Source organism: Papaver somniferum, unplaced genomic scaffold (assembly GCF_003573695.1).
Source record: "Papaver somniferum cultivar HN1 unplaced genomic scaffold, ASM357369v1 unplaced-scaffold_154, whole genome shotgun sequence".
Lineage (NCBI taxonomy): Eukaryota > Viridiplantae > Streptophyta > Magnoliopsida > Ranunculales > Papaveraceae > Papaver > Papaver somniferum.
The window spans coordinates 511,054-532,474 of record NW_020624820.1 but is presented as its reverse complement, the minus strand read 5'-3'; the positions used below and the strand labels follow the sequence as shown (position 1 = coordinate 532,474).

The 21,421-nt window shown below is 36.9% G+C and overlaps 2 protein-coding genes across 3 annotated transcripts; one reads left to right on the top strand and one right to left on the bottom strand.

The window, feature by feature from the left end:
- Window positions 1–8,917: 8,917 nt before the first annotated feature.
- LOC113336854 (phospholipase A I-like) lies at window positions 8,918–12,230 on the bottom strand. Of its 2 annotated transcripts, none has more exons than XM_026582541.1 (2): window positions 11,842–12,230; window positions 8,918–10,173 (listed from the first exon to the last, which is right to left on the bottom strand). In XM_026582541.1, exon 2 carries the CDS (start codon window positions 9,761–9,763, stop codon window positions 9,050–9,052), a length of 714 nt encoding a protein of 237 aa, XP_026438326.1. In that variant the 5' UTR covers window positions 9,764–10,173; window positions 11,842–12,230; the 3' UTR covers window positions 8,918–9,049. The 2 variants fall into 2 exon arrangements, with proteins under 2 accessions (XP_026438326.1, XP_026438325.1); XM_026582540.1 differs by having other exon boundaries at window positions 10,543–12,198.
- A 382-nt stretch (window positions 12,231–12,612) lies between these two features.
- On the top strand, window positions 12,613–16,608 carry LOC113336686. The gene is made up of 4 exons (XM_026582331.1): window positions 12,613–12,769; window positions 13,255–13,313; window positions 13,488–16,123; window positions 16,355–16,608. The coding sequence occupies exon 3, from the start codon at window positions 14,160–14,162 to the stop codon at window positions 14,970–14,972; it is 813 nt and encodes a 270-aa protein (XP_026438116.1). The 5' UTR covers window positions 12,613–12,769; window positions 13,255–13,313; window positions 13,488–14,159; the 3' UTR covers window positions 14,973–16,123; window positions 16,355–16,608.
- The last annotated feature ends 4,813 nt before the right edge of the window (window positions 16,609–21,421 follow it).

Genomic DNA, 21,421 nt, shown 5'->3' with positions numbered 1-21,421 from the left:
TCATTCTTTCACCAACTTGCCAACTAAGGACCCTGGTGCACGCTCACTCGAGCACTTGGGCGCCACATGGACATCCATCATTCCATGTGGTCGGTCCCTCCCTCACTCATGACCTATTTTCAACAATTCATCAATTGATGAACAATTGATCAAAAATTAGGGTTTCGAATAAACGCTCCACAAATCACCATTCTGAGCGAGTTCAAACACTAATAAATTTATGTTGATCCGGAAATCAACATCTGGATTAATTATACAATATTTGGTAGTCTACCAATATTTTAATTAATATTTTATTGGGTCACGTCACCAATAAATGATTCGTCGAATTGAACAATACTTGCTCAGTTGATCGAATATTGATCCGACTATCAATATTCAGGAATTTATCGGTAAATCATCGAATTGAGCAATACTTGCTCAGTTGCACGAATATTGATCCAACTATCAATATTCAGTAGTTCGTCGAATCGAGTAATACTTGCTCAGTCGCTCGAATTTACAGTATTTGCTGAGACGAGCAATATCAACATAAGAACTGCGCGTATGTTCAATCCATAAATCACTGAGTATTCGTCACTCATGCTCAATTCAACAAAACTTAGACTCATTGTCTAATCAAGTCAAGGACTGAATAATCAAATACACGTCTGCTTTGCAGACTCCACGTTCGTGAGACATCAATCACGTCACATCGGGGGATATCAATTAGGGTTTTGGTCTGGCGCTTTTACATCCGGTCTACGAGAACACGTACGATCGTGAGATCATAGCAAGTAAGGCCTATGGCATGTGGATTCATTCACGATGAAAAATGTGAGTAAGTCGTGCAAACGGTCGAAGGAGTTAGCAAAGTAGTGGATGGACGGTTAACCAAGTCTCTGCATGACCTGAAACTGGTTTCACCATGATTTTCCACTTTCCCACTCTTTCACTCAAGAAACCGTCACACTTACAGGGATCAATGTGTTTATTCTGACAATATAAATAAGTCTCTGGATCCATGATTGAAACAAGGACAATTTTTCGAGTCATCACTCTCAGAAATTCCATCAATCGACCAGAACTTACTTTGAGCTCAACAGTTCACAGAAAACTTGCAGAAACCTTCAATACATCCACAATCCTTGATCATCATTGATCCCACACAATTCTCAGCTTCCCTCCTACAGATCAACCCATTCCCTTCTTTGTGACCGAATTGACTCTTGAACGGACATTGACTTGGTTTAGGCCGGAGTCCTACAGATTTATCTCTCGAATCTAAGCACTCCCTTTGCAGTGCATCTGTGTGATGTTGAGCATTTTGCTCGGTCTAGGAGTCTCGACAACACGTCAGTCTCTTCAATTCCCTAAAAACCAGCAAATCGTTTTTCCGCATCTACAACGAGCAAGTGTTATTGGATGTTTGATACGTTGTCGTCAGAATTTTCATAGTAGTCTTTGTGCTTTCCTTCTTCTCTTCTCAACATTTTTCAATTGGTTTATAAAATAACCGAGGATTCTTTAATTTATTAATTTGTTCGATAGGAAAAATATGGGTTTTACTGAGCATATTAAAGATCAATATTATGTGATGTGTGTTAGAGCATTGCTCGGTCGAACTCACAAGTGTTGCTATCTCAAGCTTGTTGTAAAATTTAGTTGTCAAAACCATATCTTGATTTATAGTCTACAATTAGTTAAGTCTCGGATTAGGATAGAAGTATAGTTGAGAAACGGACATCGCCGCAGCCATCATTGCGTTCTACCGTTTAAAGGCGAAGATCAACCAAAGCTTTTGGAGAACTTCTTCAACAAAATGTAAGTGAAGACTAAACCACATATTTCTCAATTTTTTTTATTTTTTTATGAGACGATGTCGAATAACTAATTAGACTATCATGCATATACAAGAATTTCGAGTCGAGAACTAATTATCAAGTTAAGGGACTTCTAGAAATATAATGACTAAGATTAATGAAAAATTTTTCATACTTGATAAATTTCAGTTAAGGATAATTTATTATTCGCAATCAATATTATGATTCAAGTTTTATCATTCGAAAATAGCCTGGATCAGTGATATGTCTCATTGATGTTATTCGGAAATGTTTCAAATTGATTTTAGAGAGAAATATAGAACTACTATAGATTAAGATATATGATAGTGTTATCAGTCTTAAAAACTTGGAAAACTGTTATAAGTCTGAAACCCTATTACATGTACTCGTACACGTAGTGGAGTAGCCATATGTCGACAAGCATATTTTTGGTACGCATATCCTGTAAAAATCTGCTAGCTCGTGAACCAGATCGGAACGCACACCCGTATGTAAATCGAAAAGAAATTGTGGTAAAGAAACCGGTTTGGTATCTATTCCGGTACACGTACCAGCATTCCGGAACCCGGTTTGTGTATCCATACCAGTACGCATACCAAAATAGTTATGTGGATTCCAGAACCGGTTATAGTCTTAAGGTACACATATCGGTACGCATACCTAAATAGTTTTATGAACTCCGAAACTTGGTTTTGCTTATTGTAGATGGTGGATTTTCGACAAAGGATAAAATTGTAAAACCATAATCTTTCATATTCCTGATCCAGCAATCGGATGACTATTGAGGCTCATGTCTCTTATCGAAGCATGAAAGCTCATGCCATAAGAGTCTGTGACTGAGTATACTTCTCTCAGAGCATACATGAATATGCAGTCTCTCCACTGAGGCAGCGGCATATTTCATGAATACTGAGCAATTTCAGTAATCACTTTTATATAGAATCGAACGGTTGGACGGCTCCTAGACAGCTTGCCTGCTAGTATAGAGCGATAACGTCTTTAGGATGTAACAATGTTTTCCCTGACTATATAAAAGACATGTGTATAGAATCTTAATGATTGGACGGCTCCCAGACAGCTTGCCTGCTAGTATAGAGCGACAACGTCTTCAGGATGCAACAACGTTTTCCCTGACTATACGTAATAAATATGACGCTTCAACAAGCTCATATCGCTCAACTCCCAGATAATTAATGCATCTAGACAGCATGCCTGCTAGTATAAAGCCATCAATTAATTATCTATAATCCTTAAATTCATTAACTGAATATTTGGAAACATTCTATGTTTTTCATAATATTTCATTACCTCAATTCATGGTTTTCCCAGCAGAATTCCATGGGTTAGTAATAAATATTCAACGAACGGGGATCTGAGCATCTATCGAGTAAGCCCCGACCAAAATGGTGCAAGTGTACTCAACAATAATGCACTAACTAGCACCTGAATGCACGAACGAGCATTCCAAAATACGAAGGAACGATGAACCTATGCAAAATAGGAAGAAAATAATAAATAATAAAATATTAATCAAGGCGCTAGGGAACTGGGCGCACCGGCCGGCCGGTCGTGCCGTGGCCAGTCCCACGCCCAATTTTATATTTTATTATTTTCCTTGATCTCATGAAAATCTCTTCATTTGAGCAAATATCCTTTGTTTCATGAAAAAACTCCTTGAATTCATGAAATTTCCCTTAAGTCATGAAAAATAATATAAAATTAGGAAAACTCGTGGGACGGGGACCTAGCTAACCGGTCATGCCCTAGATGGTCCCACACGCCCCTTATTTTATTATTATTGTTTTTTATGTTTCCCTCATCTCATGGAAACTCCTTGATTTCAACAAATTCCTTGGTTTCAACAAACTCCTTGATTTTATGATATTTCCCTAAAATCATGAAAAATATCATAAATTAGGAAAAGTGCCTTGAGACCGGGCTCTTTGGCCGACCGGCCATGCCTTGGCCATATCCGGTCCCACACTTCATGATTCCTTCATTATTTATTATTTATTCCTTCATCTCATGATGTTTTCCCGATTTTAGCAAAAATCCCTGGTTTCTTCATATTTTCTCAAAATGTTGCTCAAACACACACCAAAAATTATCGAAACTCTCAGGAATGAGACACGAACATTATGGTGACGGGGGCATGTATCCTTGACCGACCAAGGCCGACCCTAGGGCTTGCAAATATCCGGTCCCACACGTTTTAATAATTTGGACCTAATTTGCTCAATTGCTCATATTGGGTCCAAACTCTTCTCAAACAACTGGGAGTTTGCTCAAACGACTATCAGTTGGTCCCACGACCACCAAGAGATGGTCCCATGACCCTTTGGTCAGTCCCTTATCTCTTCATAATCAGGTTTTACTACCTAACGCTCACACGAGCATTATTTTAATAAATGATTAAACCAGCATTTAATCATCTTTTCACCAACTGGTCTTCAGGAGACTTTGGTATTTTGCTTATTTGAGCATCTGGGCGTTACATGGTCAACTCGTCATCCTATGTAGCCGGTCTCTCCTTCACTCTGTGGTTGATTTTCAATAAATCATCAATTAGGGTTTCGAATCCAGAGCTCTGCAGAAACATAATCCTGAGAAGATTCAAACACCAATAATTTTATGTTGATCCCGTGATCAACACTTTTATCATTATGCTCGTCCTAGTTTTCAGTATCTTAGTTTAATATTTTATTTGGTCCTGCTATCAATAATTCATCAAATGAGTAACATTTGCTCAGATGATCAATATTTGCTCAGATCATGAATATTGGTTCAACTATCAATATTCAATAATTCATCAAATGAGCAACATTTTCTCAGTCCATGAATATTGGTTCAACTATCAATATTCAATAACTCATCAAATGAGCAACATTTGCTCAGACCACGAATATTGGTTCAACTATCAATATTCAATAATTCATCAAAATGAGCAACATTTGCTCGGATGAGCAATATTTTCTCAGACCATGAATATTGGATCAACTATCAATATTCAATAATTCATCAAATGAGCAACATTTGCTCAGACCATGAATATTGGTTCAACTATCAATATTCAATAATTCATCAAATGAGCAACATTTGCTCGGTCCATGAATATTGGTTCAACTATCAATATTCAATAATTCATCAAATGAGCAACATTTGCTCAGTCCATGAATATTGGTTCGACTATCAATATTCAATAATTTTCTCAGATGAGCAATACTTGCTCAGTCCATGATATTCAACAATTTATCAAACGAGCAACATTTCCTCACCTTAACAGTCAGCATAATTATACCTTTGTCTCAGCAGACATGTTCAATTCGTGAGTCTCGGAACATTTGCAAATCACGACTCAACAATACAAGGACTCATCGTCCCATAAAGTCAACAACTGACTCCACAATCACGAGATGTCAATCATGTCATATGGGGGAATATTAACTAGGGTTTTGGTCTGGGTCTACGGCACGTGTGTTCATACACATGATGAGAATGTGAGCAAGTCGTGCAATCAGTTGGAGGAGTTAGCAAAGTAGTTGGTGGAAAATTAACCAAGTCTCCGCACGATGAGAAACTGGTTTTGACACGATTTCCCACTTCCCCACTCTTTGACTCCAGCAACTTTCACACTTCATGGGATCAAGGTGTTTACAATTCTGGCAATATAAATAAGTCTCTGAATCATGATTGAAAGGACAAGACAATTTCTCTTCAACAGACAACAAGAGATTAAGAACTCAACGTCTGAGCAATTACTCTCAACAGAGCAAATTCAATCAATCAGAACTTATCTTATTTCTTCACGCAGAATACACAACACACCTACAATCTTTGATCACCATTGATCTCACACATTTTCTCAGCTTCCCTCCTACAGATCGAACCATCCTCTCTTGTGACCGAATTGACTCTGGAACGGCCATTGTCTTGGTTTAGGCCGGAGTCCTACAGATTGATCTCTCGAAATTAAAGCACTCCCTTCTTGCAGTACATCTGTGTGAGGTAAAACATTTCGCTTGGTTCAAGGAGTCTCCTCCGCACGGTCGTCTCCTCAATTCCGCAAAAACCAGCAAATCATTTTTCTCCATCTACACTTATTAGTATGCAAACCGGTACATATATTGTGACTGACATGACTCGCGAACAACTATTGTATTTGTACTTTGTACATCTGCTAACCATGTCGATTATTTTAAAATGCAATAAAATTATTTCTACGAGCTAATTAACGTTTGATCAATCTCTAAAAACTCTATAGATCTGATCACATGATTGTGACTCAAGGATAGAGTCTTAAGTGTTTATGAAAATGATTAAGATTATAAGTTCAAATCGGCTAGTTTCAGCTAACCACCTTGAACATAGTCTTTATACCCGGTTCAGTTATGGTTTCACCTAACTAGAGTGTGTATCTTGTCTATGTAAATCAGATACAAAGATTCATCTAATGATGGATATTGATTGCTTAGTTCCAAAGCTATTTTAGCTTAAACCTAAAGCAACCTATGATTAATATTTATAAAAGGGGAATTCCAAACAACTAGGATCTTTGATTCCCGACACCATAGTGTGTCATAGTTGTAACTAGAGTCATCCTCTTGCTAAAACCCTTTTAGGGTTTAGCGACTACAAAGACTTCACTGAGATTCATGAAGCCAGGTCCAACTATTGTTTATCTTGATAGCTAAAGTATTATGATTAGAGCTGCACGTGGGTCGGGTGGTTTGGGTTTTATCCAGCTACCAACCCATATATATCGGGTTTTTATATTCATAACCAACTACCAACCCGTTATGGGCGGGTTCGGTGTAAAAGCCTCCTGTTACGAGTTGGTCGATTTCGGGTTTAAACCCGTGTAATTGTGTTCCTTTTGTTTAGTATCCAATATGGATTTGCAGCAGTGCAAGTACTCTTTGAGTTTGGGTTAGTGTCTAAATAACATGTCACATCTATCTGTTAAGATTTTCCAAACTATTGTTGCATATAAAGCACCCCGATCACCATTGTCATCATCTCATCCCGCCGGAGGTTTCCCCCATCCCTGCATCCAAAGTTTCATAATTGAACGAAAAGAAATAACCCCAAAAAGGTTGTAATGAGTTGAACCAGACATATCTTGCAAATGGACAAGTAAATAGTGAATTCTTTTAGGTTTTATTTTTTTGGGGCATAGACTGCACCAATTTGGGGTATTAGTAAACCGAGCCAACTTAGATGTTGTTAGGACAATGTCCCGGATACATTTGTATATGAACAACCTAATCTTAAGAGTGGTATGTAGTTTTCAGATCTCTCCTCAATGAAAGTTAGAGTTACAAGTGTTGCCTTTAATAAAGTTGTACATAGAGTTAGTGGCGAGAGTACCATTAGCAGTGAAAAGACATTTAGGGTTGTCGACATTGGATCTATTGATGTGGATCATTTCCATGAATTGCGATGTAATTGTATCAAAGATGGTTAGATATTCCAAGTACCATTATCAACCAGATTCTTGACTAGGGTTCCTGAAAAGGTAAAAGAGCTAAGAGTGTGGGAGGATGAGGGATATCCATTTATCTTCTCATATGTGAATGTAAAACATGAACCAATTTCCCAAATGCATTGTTGTCTTACATGTTCAAGACATTTCTAGATGCAGCTCCAACTTGCAACATTCCTTTTTTTCCCACGAGTAGTGATCCCAAGGTAGACTTACTTCTATTGTCATGACAACTTATAACTCTAGCCAATTTTGCAATCTGTTTTTGAATCCATGAATCACATAGTTGACAAAATGCATTTTGGAGGGACAAATATATAGAAGAGTGCCTAAGCATTGGTAAACCTTACTATCATCGATATCAAAAATTCTTCATGGACCACCTAGTTAGACTAAGCAAAAACCGCGCCCTTACAAATTTTTTAATGGTGGGGCCCAAAAATAACCCCTTCAGCTAACCTCATGTGGGCGGAGCTTACTCCCGTGCGAGGGGTGGTTTTCGCCTAGTTTATTTAGGCGGTATGTAAAAAGTCACTGCATCCGTATAACCAACCAATAACGATGGATCGATCATATACAAATCATGTATAACCAATGGGCAGTTCTATGCATACCGCCCCCAAAACTACACAAAAAAAACCCCTCCTCACATAGGATGGGATTGGTATCCTTGGAGTTAGTATTGTCCATTTTTAAGCTCCATAATTGAGAATGTTGTTTCTGGGTTGTTTAAAGGGAAAATAGGCGCAGGCCCAAAAAAAATAATATTCTCATTGTCAGGCCCACAATTAATTTTAGGTACCGTGACAACCATAATTATTTCCATGACACCCATAATTATATGAAATTATTAAAAATGTCTGCATGACGGATTATGCATCCGCACGACGGGTTATGCATCAGGGGTACAATTGGCAACGCAACTTGGATATAACATATCTAAAAATCCGCGCCTTGGAATTTTACATATTTTATATTGTTGGAAATCTTTTTAAGAGAGTTGCGCAACGAGTACAAACAAGAATATCAATTTTTTGTTTTTCACGAAAAAATAGGAGGTGATCATCATTTTAGGCAAAATTTTCGAAAACTTGATACATAACCATTATGCAGCTACCAAAAAAGATGCATAACACATTCTGCAGACGCATAACGAATTATGAAACCATTTTCTCCACTGCATAACAAATTATGCATTTGGATAACAAAGTTATGCATCTATAACAAGTTATGTAACCATTGTTTTGGTTGATTTTAGTGCGTACGTAAAAAAATTGATGCATAATGCAGTATGCATCCATATTTACGGATGCATATTAGGTTATGCATCTATTTTCTTGATGCATAAAAGATTGTGCAACGATTTTCTCGATGCATAATGCATTATGCAGTTATATTTTCGGATGCATAACAGGTTATGCATCCAAATTCACGACTGCATAACATGTTATGTAGATATTATTGTAGGTGCATGACAAGTTATGCAGCCTTATTTTTTGTTGGTTTTAATACTAAAGAAAAAGTAGCTGCATAACGTGTTGTGCAACCATTTTCTAGACTGCATAACAAGTTATGCAAAAACAAAAAGCAGCAGAACGTGTTATGCAACCAATTTCGAGAATGCATAACAAGTTATGCATCTAATTTCATAGTTGCCTAATAAATTATTCAACTAATATGACCAACACCAACACCACTTGTACAACCAACCAACACCAGAACTTGAACCAATAAAAATAAGTTACTACACACAACAATAGGTTCGTGACGAGCTCCCAAATTGATTAGCACTGTGTTTAGACCCATGTACAACCACTCTAAATCTCCTAGACGAGCTTTTGCAAATTTGATCCAGCTTTTCCCTCCAAGTTGCAGCTTCGCTGATAGGTTCAGCAAACACAAGTTTCCCAAGCTTCTTGTATATCTCTTCGCACTCATCCAAGCTCCTTTGTTTAATTCCAAGAGCAACAACAAGCATACCACCAGTGGATGTGCTACATATGAGGTCAAACATCTTATGTATGCGCTTCCATGTTCCTTGCTCAATATTTCTAAGCATCTGGACAGTTGCCAGACCTTTCATTCCACCAGCATCCATTGCAAGTATGCGCAAACCTTGCTTTGCAATTGGCCTTCCTTTCAATGCTCGCCTCAGATTCTCATTCTCCTTGAGGATCGCCAAAACACGAGAAACAACTTTATATACGCATAGATCGGATGTCACCATCAGGCGTAGTAGAAGTTTGCGCAAACTTTCAGAGGTAACTAGAGTGCGGCGGTTGTGTAAAGAGAAGGCCAAGTTACCAACAGCAAAAAGAGCCAATCTTTGCACCTCGGTGTCTCTATGGGCACATAAAACTATCAGAGACCTAAAAACATCTATGGTTAATATCTTTCGAGAAACAACATCAGAAGAAAAAGCCAAGTTAACCACTACTTGCATCACCACAGCTTCCATTTGGTCTCATTTGACTGCATTACCATCACAGACACCTCCAAGCCTCAGTTTAACACCACCAAGAGCACGGAAAAACCAACTCCTTCCCTGTAGGTTTCATACATTTCAATCCTAGCATACATGTAATTCACATCACTTCGTTTCAGCTCAAACTTTCAATCTGTTGTTGTGGCTTCCGATTTCGGCTGCACTCCTGCCACAAGAATACCGCTGATTCAATACCATTCCCTCCATCTCTTAGCCATTTAAAGTTGACACATAGCCAACACTATTTCAGCACCTCCATTTTCCCCCTCCATTGAGCTAAGCTCAGCTACATATATAGCCAATCCGCTCCCCAAGCAACTCTCTAGTGCAATCCAGCGAACCACCACGAGCCGCCAAATGAAGAGGAGCACTCCTCAGGGAAACTGCATTTAGCACTCCATGAATCTCAAATTGAGATATCCAACCAAAAGAAAATTTTCAACAGAGATAGCATTTTTGCACCAATATTTACCCTATGCACTGGTGGAAGCATAAGCAAAAGATCCACAATCCAATAATATACGAACACATTCAGCACTTAATAATCAATACAACACATCCAAATCCTAAACACTACCAAATTTCATATTTGAAATATTCTTCATCTAGATCACTAAATCAAGTATAATAAGTAATAATTCGTTCTTAAGAGTTTGTAATTCATATCCTGGTGAACAAGTATCAACAACAAACACAATCCAAGGAACATTTTCATGAATTGAAGTGTTTACTCAATAGGTATTGATACTAACCTCAAATTTATTTCCATTTGTTTTCACCCTGCGTTCAAATTGAACACAATTTGTTGAATCCAGATCCATAATTATGAGCCTCCATTAAACCCCTAAAAGTGTGGTTTTGCAAAAAGAGAAAGAAAAATACTTCTACAGGGGGGAAAGAAAAGTAACCCTAATCTCAAATATCCATTCCGGTGAAAATGAAACACGATTAGAGTGCAACCTAAAGAGAATTTCAGTTGACCAGGAAGAAATCGAACTCTCAGATCCTCATACAGAGAAAATCAAATGCTTGAAAACTATAAGAAGAAAAAAACGAACACAAATGCATAATTTCTAGGCTGCACATGGGCCGGTACAGTCCATATTTCTTATGAATCCGGTACCTGTACCTGGAGTTGACCAGCACCTCACTTTGAGGACCGGTACCTGGACTTGTACCTGGAGTTGACCAGCACCTCATTCCGGGTTTTTACTCACTGCAGTTATGTCTCCATTTAAACTCATTAATACTCAAAAAAAATGTCCAAAATTCCAAATCCATTACAGTGATTAATCAATTTAAGAGATAATTTTGATCAAAGTATTGAATTACAATGAAATAAATTCACACTTTTATGTGTATTCAACAAGATCAAGAGATAACAAAATCCATTACAGTAATTAATCAATCCATTACAGCACAAACCCATCTCTCCTCATCTCAAGAACACCACAAATCCATCTCCACCTGAATCAAATTTCAATTTCATACACAACCCAACCTGTATTTCGTTATTGAGTTCAAATTCGTAGCCTAACCCTTCAATTCCATACATAACAACATCATTCTTGCATTGCAGCAATAAGCCAACATCAACAAACCCCAAATCCCCAGAAATAGAATCACAAACCCTAACATGCGATTAGAGATGGTGAAGAAGAAGAAGTGATCATGGATCTAAAATCAATTTATGGGTAATGATCAAACATACTACAATCATCCGAGATTCAATTTAATTTCTCAATCTACTAATATAATGTCTAAATATTAAAAAATCAAACAAACCCCAGTTGCACAGAATCATGTGAATCCTGTGAACCCTAATCTCATAAATACTGTGTTCATCAAACAAAATAAAATAGAATAAATTAACTAACCTAATCGAACAAAATCATCATCAACGGAACTGGTTGAACAATCCATTCAAGAAACTGATTGGAACCAATATGAAATTTCAATCCCATCTAAAAAAAAACCCTTTCAATTCTCATTTAAATGATTCAAACCAAACATGCAATTAAACGAAAACCTAAATCAATTATATGAATTACCTGTAGAAAAAAAGAAGTAACAGAAGAAAAACTAAAGAAATAAAAGATGAAAAAGAAGATGATTGAGAACTAAATGGAGATTATTTTGGATTCGTGGTGGTGGTATCCCTCTCCGTGACGATGAATAAGGTGGTGGTATGGCGAAGAAGAAGAGAGAAAAGTTTCCGTCTCTGCACGGAAGAAGAAGAGATAATGAAGAAGAAATGAGGTGGTGAAAGGGATTTATCCTTACCCTAAAACCAATGCCCCAGATTCATTTCTATAGATTTTATCAATGGTTCATATACACCGGTTTTTTGGGTACCGGTTTGGTCGGGAATCTTAGCAGAAATGGTACCTGTACTCCTCTATACACCAGTTCTAAAAATGAGAACTGTTACCTGTACTCCCTTAGCCGGTTCCGATTCGGTACCGGTTCTTTTTATCGGTTATGGTCCGGTTCTTCGGTTCTAATTTGGTTCCTGTGCAGCCTTAATAATTTCTGAAAATAAGGGTTTGCGAATAATATGAAAAATAGGTCTGTCAATAATTTTCACTTGTTTAAAGAGGGGTGTGTTAAGAGCTTCTGGGTAGTTGAGATGTATATATGGGGTAGGTAGGATTTATGTTTATCCGTGAGTGTACCAAATTCCAAATAAAACAAAGTGTACTTCACCTTTACAGCAGTGACACGTGCCAAAAAGTAATTAGAGAGGTACAGCTGGTAGGACAGGAATTCGAATAAAATACAGAGAAAACATCTTTTCTTTTGCCGTCTCTGTTCCCGTTCCCGCCTTCTCTCTCGCTCTGTAGAGCTTCTGATAGTGTGTGTGAGAGAGAGACACCTTCCTTATACTGTTATACAGCTTATGAGTAGGCTGAAGTGAGTTCAACTTAACATGATTAGCTCCGTTTTCCAGTCTTGCTTGATTGCTTGAACAACCCAGTAGTAAGTTATCTCTCACTCTGTTTATGAGTACTTCATTTTATATTTTTTTATCTGATTTATTGAATAGCTCTTGTTTGTTGATTATTTGGGTGTTTTCTTGTTGATTGAGTTTAAAATAGAAAATACCAGTTGTGAAATTTTTTCTTTTTATTTTGTTAATTTTCTGCTGTCTTTGATTTCTAGGGTTTATCCGAAAGAGGTTGCTATTGTGTGGGTTTATTGTATTTTTGTTACTGAGTTAACTATTTAGAATGATGGGTTTGATTTATATTCTTGTTATGCTTTGGTAAAGTTAGGTTTTTTTCTGCTCCATTAAGATTGTTTTTTGAGTTAGGGTTTAAGGGTTTTCTGTTTGTTTTTTCAGAATGATATCTACATTTTAGGTTGTATCATTTGAGCTGTCCTATCTGTATTAACCGTCTGCATGTTTTGAGCAACACATTTTGTTTCTGCTTGCTTAGTTAACATTCCGTTTTGTGTCTCAGATTTTAATTCTAGTTGGTTCAGTTTCTTCTACTTTGCCGGAGCTGCTTCACTTTTGCAGGTAAAGTCTGGATCTCTCATTGTATTTGGTCCTTTGTTTATAGCTGTGACTTTTTCTTGTATTCTGCTTTGTCTTCTTCCATTGTGATACTTATTCATTTGTAAATATGTTCTTGTTTTCTGTTCACAAGGAAAACCCTGTGGTAATTAATATCTTTGTGGAAATGTTGAGCAGTGTGCTGTCATTGTTTTGCATCTGGAAGCTACTATAGAGGACGTGAAAGATGGAGTGCAACAAAGAAGAGGCCATCAGAACCAAGGAGATTGCAGAGAAGAAGATGCAAAACAATGACTTTGCGGGAGCAAGGAATATTGCCGCCAAGGCCCAGCGACTATATCCCGGCTTAGAAAATATTTCCAAGATTTTAATAGTTTGTGATGTGCATTGTTCTGCAGCGAGCAATGTCTTTGGGTCTGAAAAAGACTGGTATGGTATCCTTCAGGTTAATCGAACAGCGGATGTGGGATCAATCAACAAGCAGTTCAAAAAGCTCGCTCTCTTACTTCATCCTGATAAGAATGCGTTTCCTGGTTCAGAAGGTGCATTTAAATTGATTGGTGAAGCTCAGAAAATGCTTGTGGATCCCATAGAGCGGAAAAAATATGATGCGAAATGTAGTGCAGCAATGAAGCAGGCTAAACCGAAGGAAACTCGTAAGGGAAATGCAAGAGAATATCACATACAGTTTTTGGGCAAAGGCCTGCGTTGTGTAACATGCGAAAAAATCTTTACGGGATTTGAAGTGAGTCCCCAGGGGATGTCATCTAGAGGTAATGAGTCTTTTGCGAAAAGAGAGAAGATCCACGTCAGTATGGTCATAAGACAGGATCTGAGAAGGTGTCCACTATGAAGGTTGGTGGGGATTCTGAAGCAAAAGGGAGGGAGGATGCAACCTTGCAAAAAGGGGATGCCAACAAGGCAAATGGGATGTCGACAGAAAATAGACTTTCTGAGAATGGGACTAGGAAGAAGGGAAGTAAGTCAATGGACAACTGTTCGTCCCCTAAGAAATCAAGGGTGACTGAGCCTCCTAATGCTGCAGCAGGTGAGACTGAAACAACTGTGGAAAGAGATTCATCTAAAACTGATGAGGCAATTGATTCCTCAGCTGATCTCATGGAAAATAAGGTGGAAAATCGGAAGGATAGAGCTGGTGAATGTAACAATGGGAAAGAAGAAGCCGTTGAAGCAGGTAAAGTCCCTTTTGCTGGTTTTTATGATTTCAACAAGGATAAAAGCTTTGCAGCTGGTCAGATATGGGCCATTTACGATCATTTTGATGGCATGCCTAGATTCTATGCACGGATCAGGAAAGTTTTCTCATCTAACTTTAAGGTGAGGATGACTTTATTAGAGGCTGATTCTGATGATCAAGATATGATTGATTGGATGACCGAGGACTTGCCTGTTGTTTGTGGTAAGTTCAAACACTCAAAGCATGAGCACACCGAGGATCCTAGTAAGTTTTCTCATAGGGTCGAGTGGGCAAAAATCCTTGGTAGATGTCCCTATGTGATATATCCCAGAAAAGGTGAAACTTGGGCACTCTACAAGAATTGGGACGTCAGATGGAGCTCTGATCCAGACAACCACAGAATTATGAGTATGAGTTTGCAGAAGTCCATTCAGATTATAGCGAGGAGTCGGGCATTAAGATAGCGTACATAGTTCAGATCAAAGGCTTCGCAAACCTGTTTAGGCCAACCATAGCTAATGGAAAAGATTTGTTGCACATACCACCAAATGAAATTCTAAGGTTTTCACATAGGGTTCCTTCTTATAGGATGAATGATAAAGAACGAGAAGATGTTTTTGAAGGCTGTTTTGAACTTGATCCTGCTTCTTTGCCTACGGACATCGAGAAGATTTCTGATCCTATACATGTGGAAGTAAATATTGGAAGAGGAGACACCGACTCCGATGGTTCACTTATTTCTTCGCGGATGGAGAGGACTAGTAAGCCACAGGAGAGTAGAAACCCTGATGAAAATGCTGGGCAACCTATTCAGAAAAATCCCATTGGTTCAGATCCGGTGACTAATCCTGATGTCTTAGATACAATGGGCAATGTTGAAAAGCAAAGATCCACTTCACCTTCCTTTGTGGACCCTATTAAGTCAAATCCAGAAGCATTATACTACAACTTTGAGAAAGACAAATTTCCTAACAAATTTGTGTCCGGTCAAATATGGGCTGTGTATTGTGAATTTGATGGCATGCCTAAGTTTTATGCTCACATAAAAAAAGTAGAACTGTCCCCGAGTTTCAAGTTACATATAAGATGGCTCGAATCGTGCAGTCTACCAAAGGGTAGTAGAAGGTGGCTTGACAAAGAAATCCCCATTTGCTGTGGTACATTTAAACATGGTTAGAAGGCAGAATTTGATGACACTACATCTTTCTCTCATATGTCAAGACCAGTTACATTTAGCAAGACTAACAAGTTCGAAATCAACCCAAGGAAAGGGGAGGTGTGGGCGTTATATAAGAACTTTAATCCTAAACTGTCGCTTTCTGATCTGCGGAAGTGTGAATACGAGATTGTTGAAGTCCGTGAAGTGAAACCTCGGCTGATACAAGTGTTGGTTTTGAAGCAGGACTGTGAGTCTGTTCATTTTGGAACTGTTTTCAAGAGTAAAAGAAATGGACGGAAATGCACTATGGAAATACCAGCAGTTGATCTACTTAGATTCTCTCACCAAATTCCTGCTTTCCCACTTGCAAATAAAGTACATGAAAAGCTGCAGGAATGTTGGGAGCTTGATCCCAAAGCTTTGCCAGAATCTTACATTTTCGCCTGAAGAGCAAGTGTAAGTTACTTTTTTACTCCAACACACGACTTTACTTTTAGTATATATTAATAGATAGATAAAACTTATAATAATTGGGAGAAATGAAGAAAAAGGGCCCTGTATCCGGAATTTGTTTTCTACTAGCTAAAAATGTATCTGTGAAGTAGTTTAGCTGTTTAAAATCCAACGACTATTTTACGACTTCAACAGTGCATGTCTGATAATTTGCTTGGGTCTAAAATTACACAGAGAAGTGGCTGAAGATCGGCGAACAGGTTTTTTCACTGATAATTCCAACTCTTGAGAACTTCTCTCAAGGAGGTTTCATTTCCATTTTTCACGGAGCTTCTTCAAGTTTGTGTTCTACCGCCGTGGAGTAAGTGCATATGGATTTTTGTAGATTGAAATGGAATGCCTGTCTTTGTACACAAACTTGTGATGTTTAAGAATCTTTTTGTATATACGACAGTCTCTTGCATCAATTCTTCGTATCTTTAGTTTTATGTAGAATCTCACATAAACTTGAGCATGAAATGAAGTTTCTATTACTTATACCAAGCTCTGTAGTTTTCTGAATGACTCTAAATCCTCTACTGGCTTAACATATTTATGTCCTGAATTGATATCTCTGTTTTTTTGTTTTTTTTAGTGTACCTCTTAACTAGTGGCCAGAGTAATGTTTTGCGGGACTTACTGACATGATTCATTGTTGCATGCAAGTGTACCTGTAATTTTGTGTTGAACTACTAACAACTACTCCGAGTGAAGTTTAGGAGAACAACCTTATATTGATTGATATGTAGTGTGGAAACAACTCTAAAAAAATTTCACTTAAAACATGCTTTCTTTATAAGGTTGCCAATCCAAAGCCGCATCTGTAAAAATGGACTAAATCTGTTTTCTGTTTTCCTGTTTATTTTGTTGTATTTCTTTTCCTGCTTAGTGACACACTTGTAAAATCCTTTGGTTTTTTACACAGTTATTCTCTTTTTGTTTAACCACTATCAGAATTTTGCTGTCGTCTGAAACCCATTAACACAAAATGTAAACTTCTTCTTCCGGCATTTTTTCTTGCTTGAGTTGTGAAATGATAACAGTAACTAATCATTATCTTGTTTGTACTGCTGTAGTTCCTCTTTAATTACCCTTGCTTTTTTACTATGGTTCAGTAAAAAGGGGGCAAATTAAACCCCTTGTCGATGTTTCAGTATCACTGAATTTCTTGCACTTCTTTCTCTTCCTTTACTATCTTTTGACCATCTCATTTCAATAAGCCGTTGTTGCAGAAGACCAGACATTCATAACAGCTGAATCTCTTTGAAAGACTGATGTCTTGGTTATTTTAGCTCTTTTGACGGAAAAGAACGCTTTTGGTACGGACTGAAGCTTTAAAGTTGGTAATGATTAAATTTCATGCCACTAAGAAACTGCTAGTTTTGTTTTGAAGGTTTTCACCTGACATCGGGTGAATGGAAGAAGTGAGTAGTCCTTCTTGGGTTTTGACTATTTAATTTTGTTGTACTCGGGTTTTGTTGGGGAAGAAGAAAAAGTTAAGAGGGTTTGTGTAGAATATTGTAGAGCAAGCTGGTGATCACCTTGCACCAAAAACCATAGGTGGTTACTATATTCTTATGCTTGTGCAGAATTCTGCTTCCTAACTTGTTTCAGAAAGAGGGATAGGGATTCATCATATCTTCTGAGGAGCTGATAATAGTCATGAAAATGGTGTTGTTTGAGCTCACCAGATTGACCCAATCCCAAAATAGTACGAAGAAAAGATCCTGGGATGAGCTGTTAAGAGTTTTGGAAATTGACAGGCTACTCTAACTAAGCTTTGTTTCTAGAGGAAGAAAATTTGTACAAAGCCAACTACCCTTACTGTAGCAAGGTGAAACTGCAATTTTCGGTTTCCAATTTTGCCCTCGAATCATTTTTATTTTAAAGATATTAGACAAATATGTACAGGGCATTAAAGTGATTTTAGTTTTCAAAGGCAAATTTTTCTACTGAATCTCAAACATTCGAATTTTCTTCAAAATTAGTATCTGTATCCCCTTTTTGATCAAATCAAATCGTTGAACATATGTTATATGTCAACTAATTCAATCATTGAACAATCAATCATCTTTTGATTCATCAAATAATAGGCAGCTAACAAAAAAAAATAATCTAAAGTTATGTTACCATAGACTGATGCTTTAACAGAGACAAAGATGTCAAGGAGATGAAATGTTAATCAAACAAACCAAAAAGAAAAATCACCATCAGCATTGGAAGGGAGGAAAAAAAAAACAGAGGAAGTAGGTGGAGGAGGCGGATGGCAGCGGAAGAAGAAGGAAGACTAAATAAATTGGGTTTAGGTTTAGGGGGTCAACTTAGAAATATTACACGAACTGGAATCAACGGCTAAAGATGATTATTCTAACACGTGCAACCAGTGTTTTTGTTTTGAAATAAAATGAAGAATCCTTGTCCGCATATTTTTGATAATGGCCGGCTAAACTATCCTCATATTTTTAAACAATTCTTAACTTTTTTGAATAATTTTTATTTACTTTTAATATTTTAATATATCTATTAAATTTTTATGATGTTTTCAATAAAAAACTTAGGAAAAGGAAAACAAATTTTATTATATTTTTAAAACTTAACTAATTAAAAAATATAAGATAATAAAATAAATCAATTAATGAAAAAAAATAAAATAATACATGACAGTAATATTTATAATATTTGAAAAAGTTAATTTTGACTTTTTATTTTTACGACACCTCTTAGCAAGATAGTTAGGATGACAAAACTAGTTCATATCTCCCAATTAATCGGCATATCCTCCTGATGATTAGAAGGTAAAAACAAAGTAGCAGATAGTAGTGTTTGGTTATTAAATCCGCCTAATGAGATATCTGCCAAGGTGCAGGGAAAGGCAAACTATGTAAACACTCATTCTTAATATATTTATCTTTTTAGTTTCAAAAAAAAAATAAAAAAAATCTTAGCTATTTTATTGAGTAATTGATATAAACTTGTTACCACTGAAAAATCTATTCAATTATATAAAGCCAACTACCCTTACTGTAGCAAGGTGAAGCTCCAATTTTCGATTTCCATTTTTTCCCTCCATCATTTTTATTTTAAAGACACTAGACAAAGATGTACGGGGCATTAAAGTAATTTTAGTTTTCAAAGGCAAATTTTGCTACTGAATCTCAATTATCCGAATTTTCTTCAAAATTAGTATATGTATCCCATTTTTGATCAAATCAAAACATTTGTTATATTTCAACTAATTCAATCATTGAACAATCAATCAAAACATATACTCTTTTGATTCATCAAATAATGGGTAGCTAATAAGAAAAAAATCTAAAATTATGTTACCATAGACTGATGCTTTAACAGAGACAAAGATGTCAAGGATATGAATTGTTAAGCAAACAAACCTGGAAAGGCGAGGGTACCCAAATATATCTCAAGCTAAAACTTTTCCTACCTATAAGTCCTTTCTCCGAAAGTGTGTCTATGAGCTGGGTCGAGACAATGCAACTAATCGGTTTACACTTGGTGTGGTCGTCTATGGATACGAGATCAAGACAATACAACAACGAAGTATGTTTACTTGATAAAAAGGTTCGGACTTAACCTTAATTATACTAAAACAATTATAATGCGAAAATATAAAATAAATGACACAGCAAGATTTTGTTAACGAGGAAACCGCAAATGCAGAAAAACCCCGGGACCTTGTCCAGAATTGAATACTCTCAGGATTAAGCCGCTACACAAAATTAAACCAACTTCGTATAGTTGAGACCAAGCAACTAAACCTATAGTTCACCTAGTTCTGTATGTATTCCCACGCCTCCAACTTATGAATAAGTCACGTACTTGGAACAATTCCTTACAGTAAAGGAACAACAAATCTGTTTAGTAGCAACTCTCTTCAACCAAGTGATGTGAGTTCGCCTTCTGTTTTCTCAATAAACTCCTTCGTCAGGTTCTTAGATTTATCTTATGTTCAACTACCAAAGGTAATTGTTAAGATTTTGCAATCAATACTTTTAATCACAAAGAATTGTATTGATGCCGATCTACACAACTAATCAATCCCATATACTACAAGGATAAACTGATTATAGTTGGATCCTCTTATACCGAAACAAGTTGTGCACACCAAAGATTATGAACCCCAAATCAGAAATCTTCAATATCTTCTTTGTCTTCAAATCTTCTTAAATCTTCAATAAACACCTGCACACAAGAACTTGAATATTTTGTGATCAATCACGCATAGAACGGAGTCTGTTAACAATGGATTATCACAAGTCATATTTAGAACTAAAAACAGTCTAAAGATCCCTGTCGAAACTTCGATATAGTTTGAGTGAATCTTATATCAGAAGAGAAGATTCTCAAGCATAAACAAACTAGGTGCAATCAAATTTCAACCACCGTTAGTCAATCAAATCAATCTAAAACACAAGATAAACCACAATTATCTAGTTTCCCACCAACGGTACTAATAGAGCTTCTCAATCCCAAAGAAGACTTTAAACTGAGAGGCCGTAAGAGATTTCGCCTAGTTAGGTTATTCTCCTCTCAGAATAGGCGGCCACACCAGTAACAACACAACTGATGAAGTTTGCTGTCACGAAGGATTAGTTTGCTAGAAATGCAAATTTCAAGTATTTATAGACAAGGAATTTCCAAAACCGAAAATATTCTCAAGATATGCAATATATTCCAAATTCAGTTTCCATAATTCCTGGAAATGCTCTGTCCAAAATATTGACCGAGAATCTCTTTGGAAAATCTTTAACTAGTAAATGCACATTACTAATTCTCATTTTCCTAAAATAAAATTAACAACCTTAAATAAAAGATTCTTAACTTATTTATCTTTCGATCCTGGTATTTTCTTCCTTTAGCTATTAAGGAATAACTTTGAACAATAAAAGATAAACATTACAACACATGTTCAAGGTATGTCGACATCCTTACTTTGTAAGTCTCTTTCATACTTATAACCTTGAAACCGATTTGCCACACTTCCAAACAAGTTTAGAATTGGTTCACCTGACTTTCAAGAACTATATGATTGATCAAGAACACTCAATCACAAGTCATGGGTTTAACGGTTCTACCAAAACAAGTTTCGGTTCTACCTCCATGTGAGTATTGTGCATAGTCACATTAGCTTTCCAAAATTCGGCTGACTAGGTACTAGGATCGGTTCCCCACATATATATAGTATCTAACTTATATGTGTTCCACATTTCCATAGGATCGGTTCCCCTATGCCTAAAAACGTGTTGC

Bases quoted from the DNA above. Each gene is read 5' to 3' on its own strand.
- LOC113336854 (XM_026582541.1), bottom strand. From the start codon at position 9,763: ATGGAAGCTGTGGTGATGCAAGTAGTGGTTAACTTGGCTTTTTCTTCT.
- LOC113336686 (XM_026582331.1), top strand. From the start codon at position 14,160: ATGAAGGTTGGTGGGGATTCTGAAGCAAAAGGGAGGGAGGATGCAACC.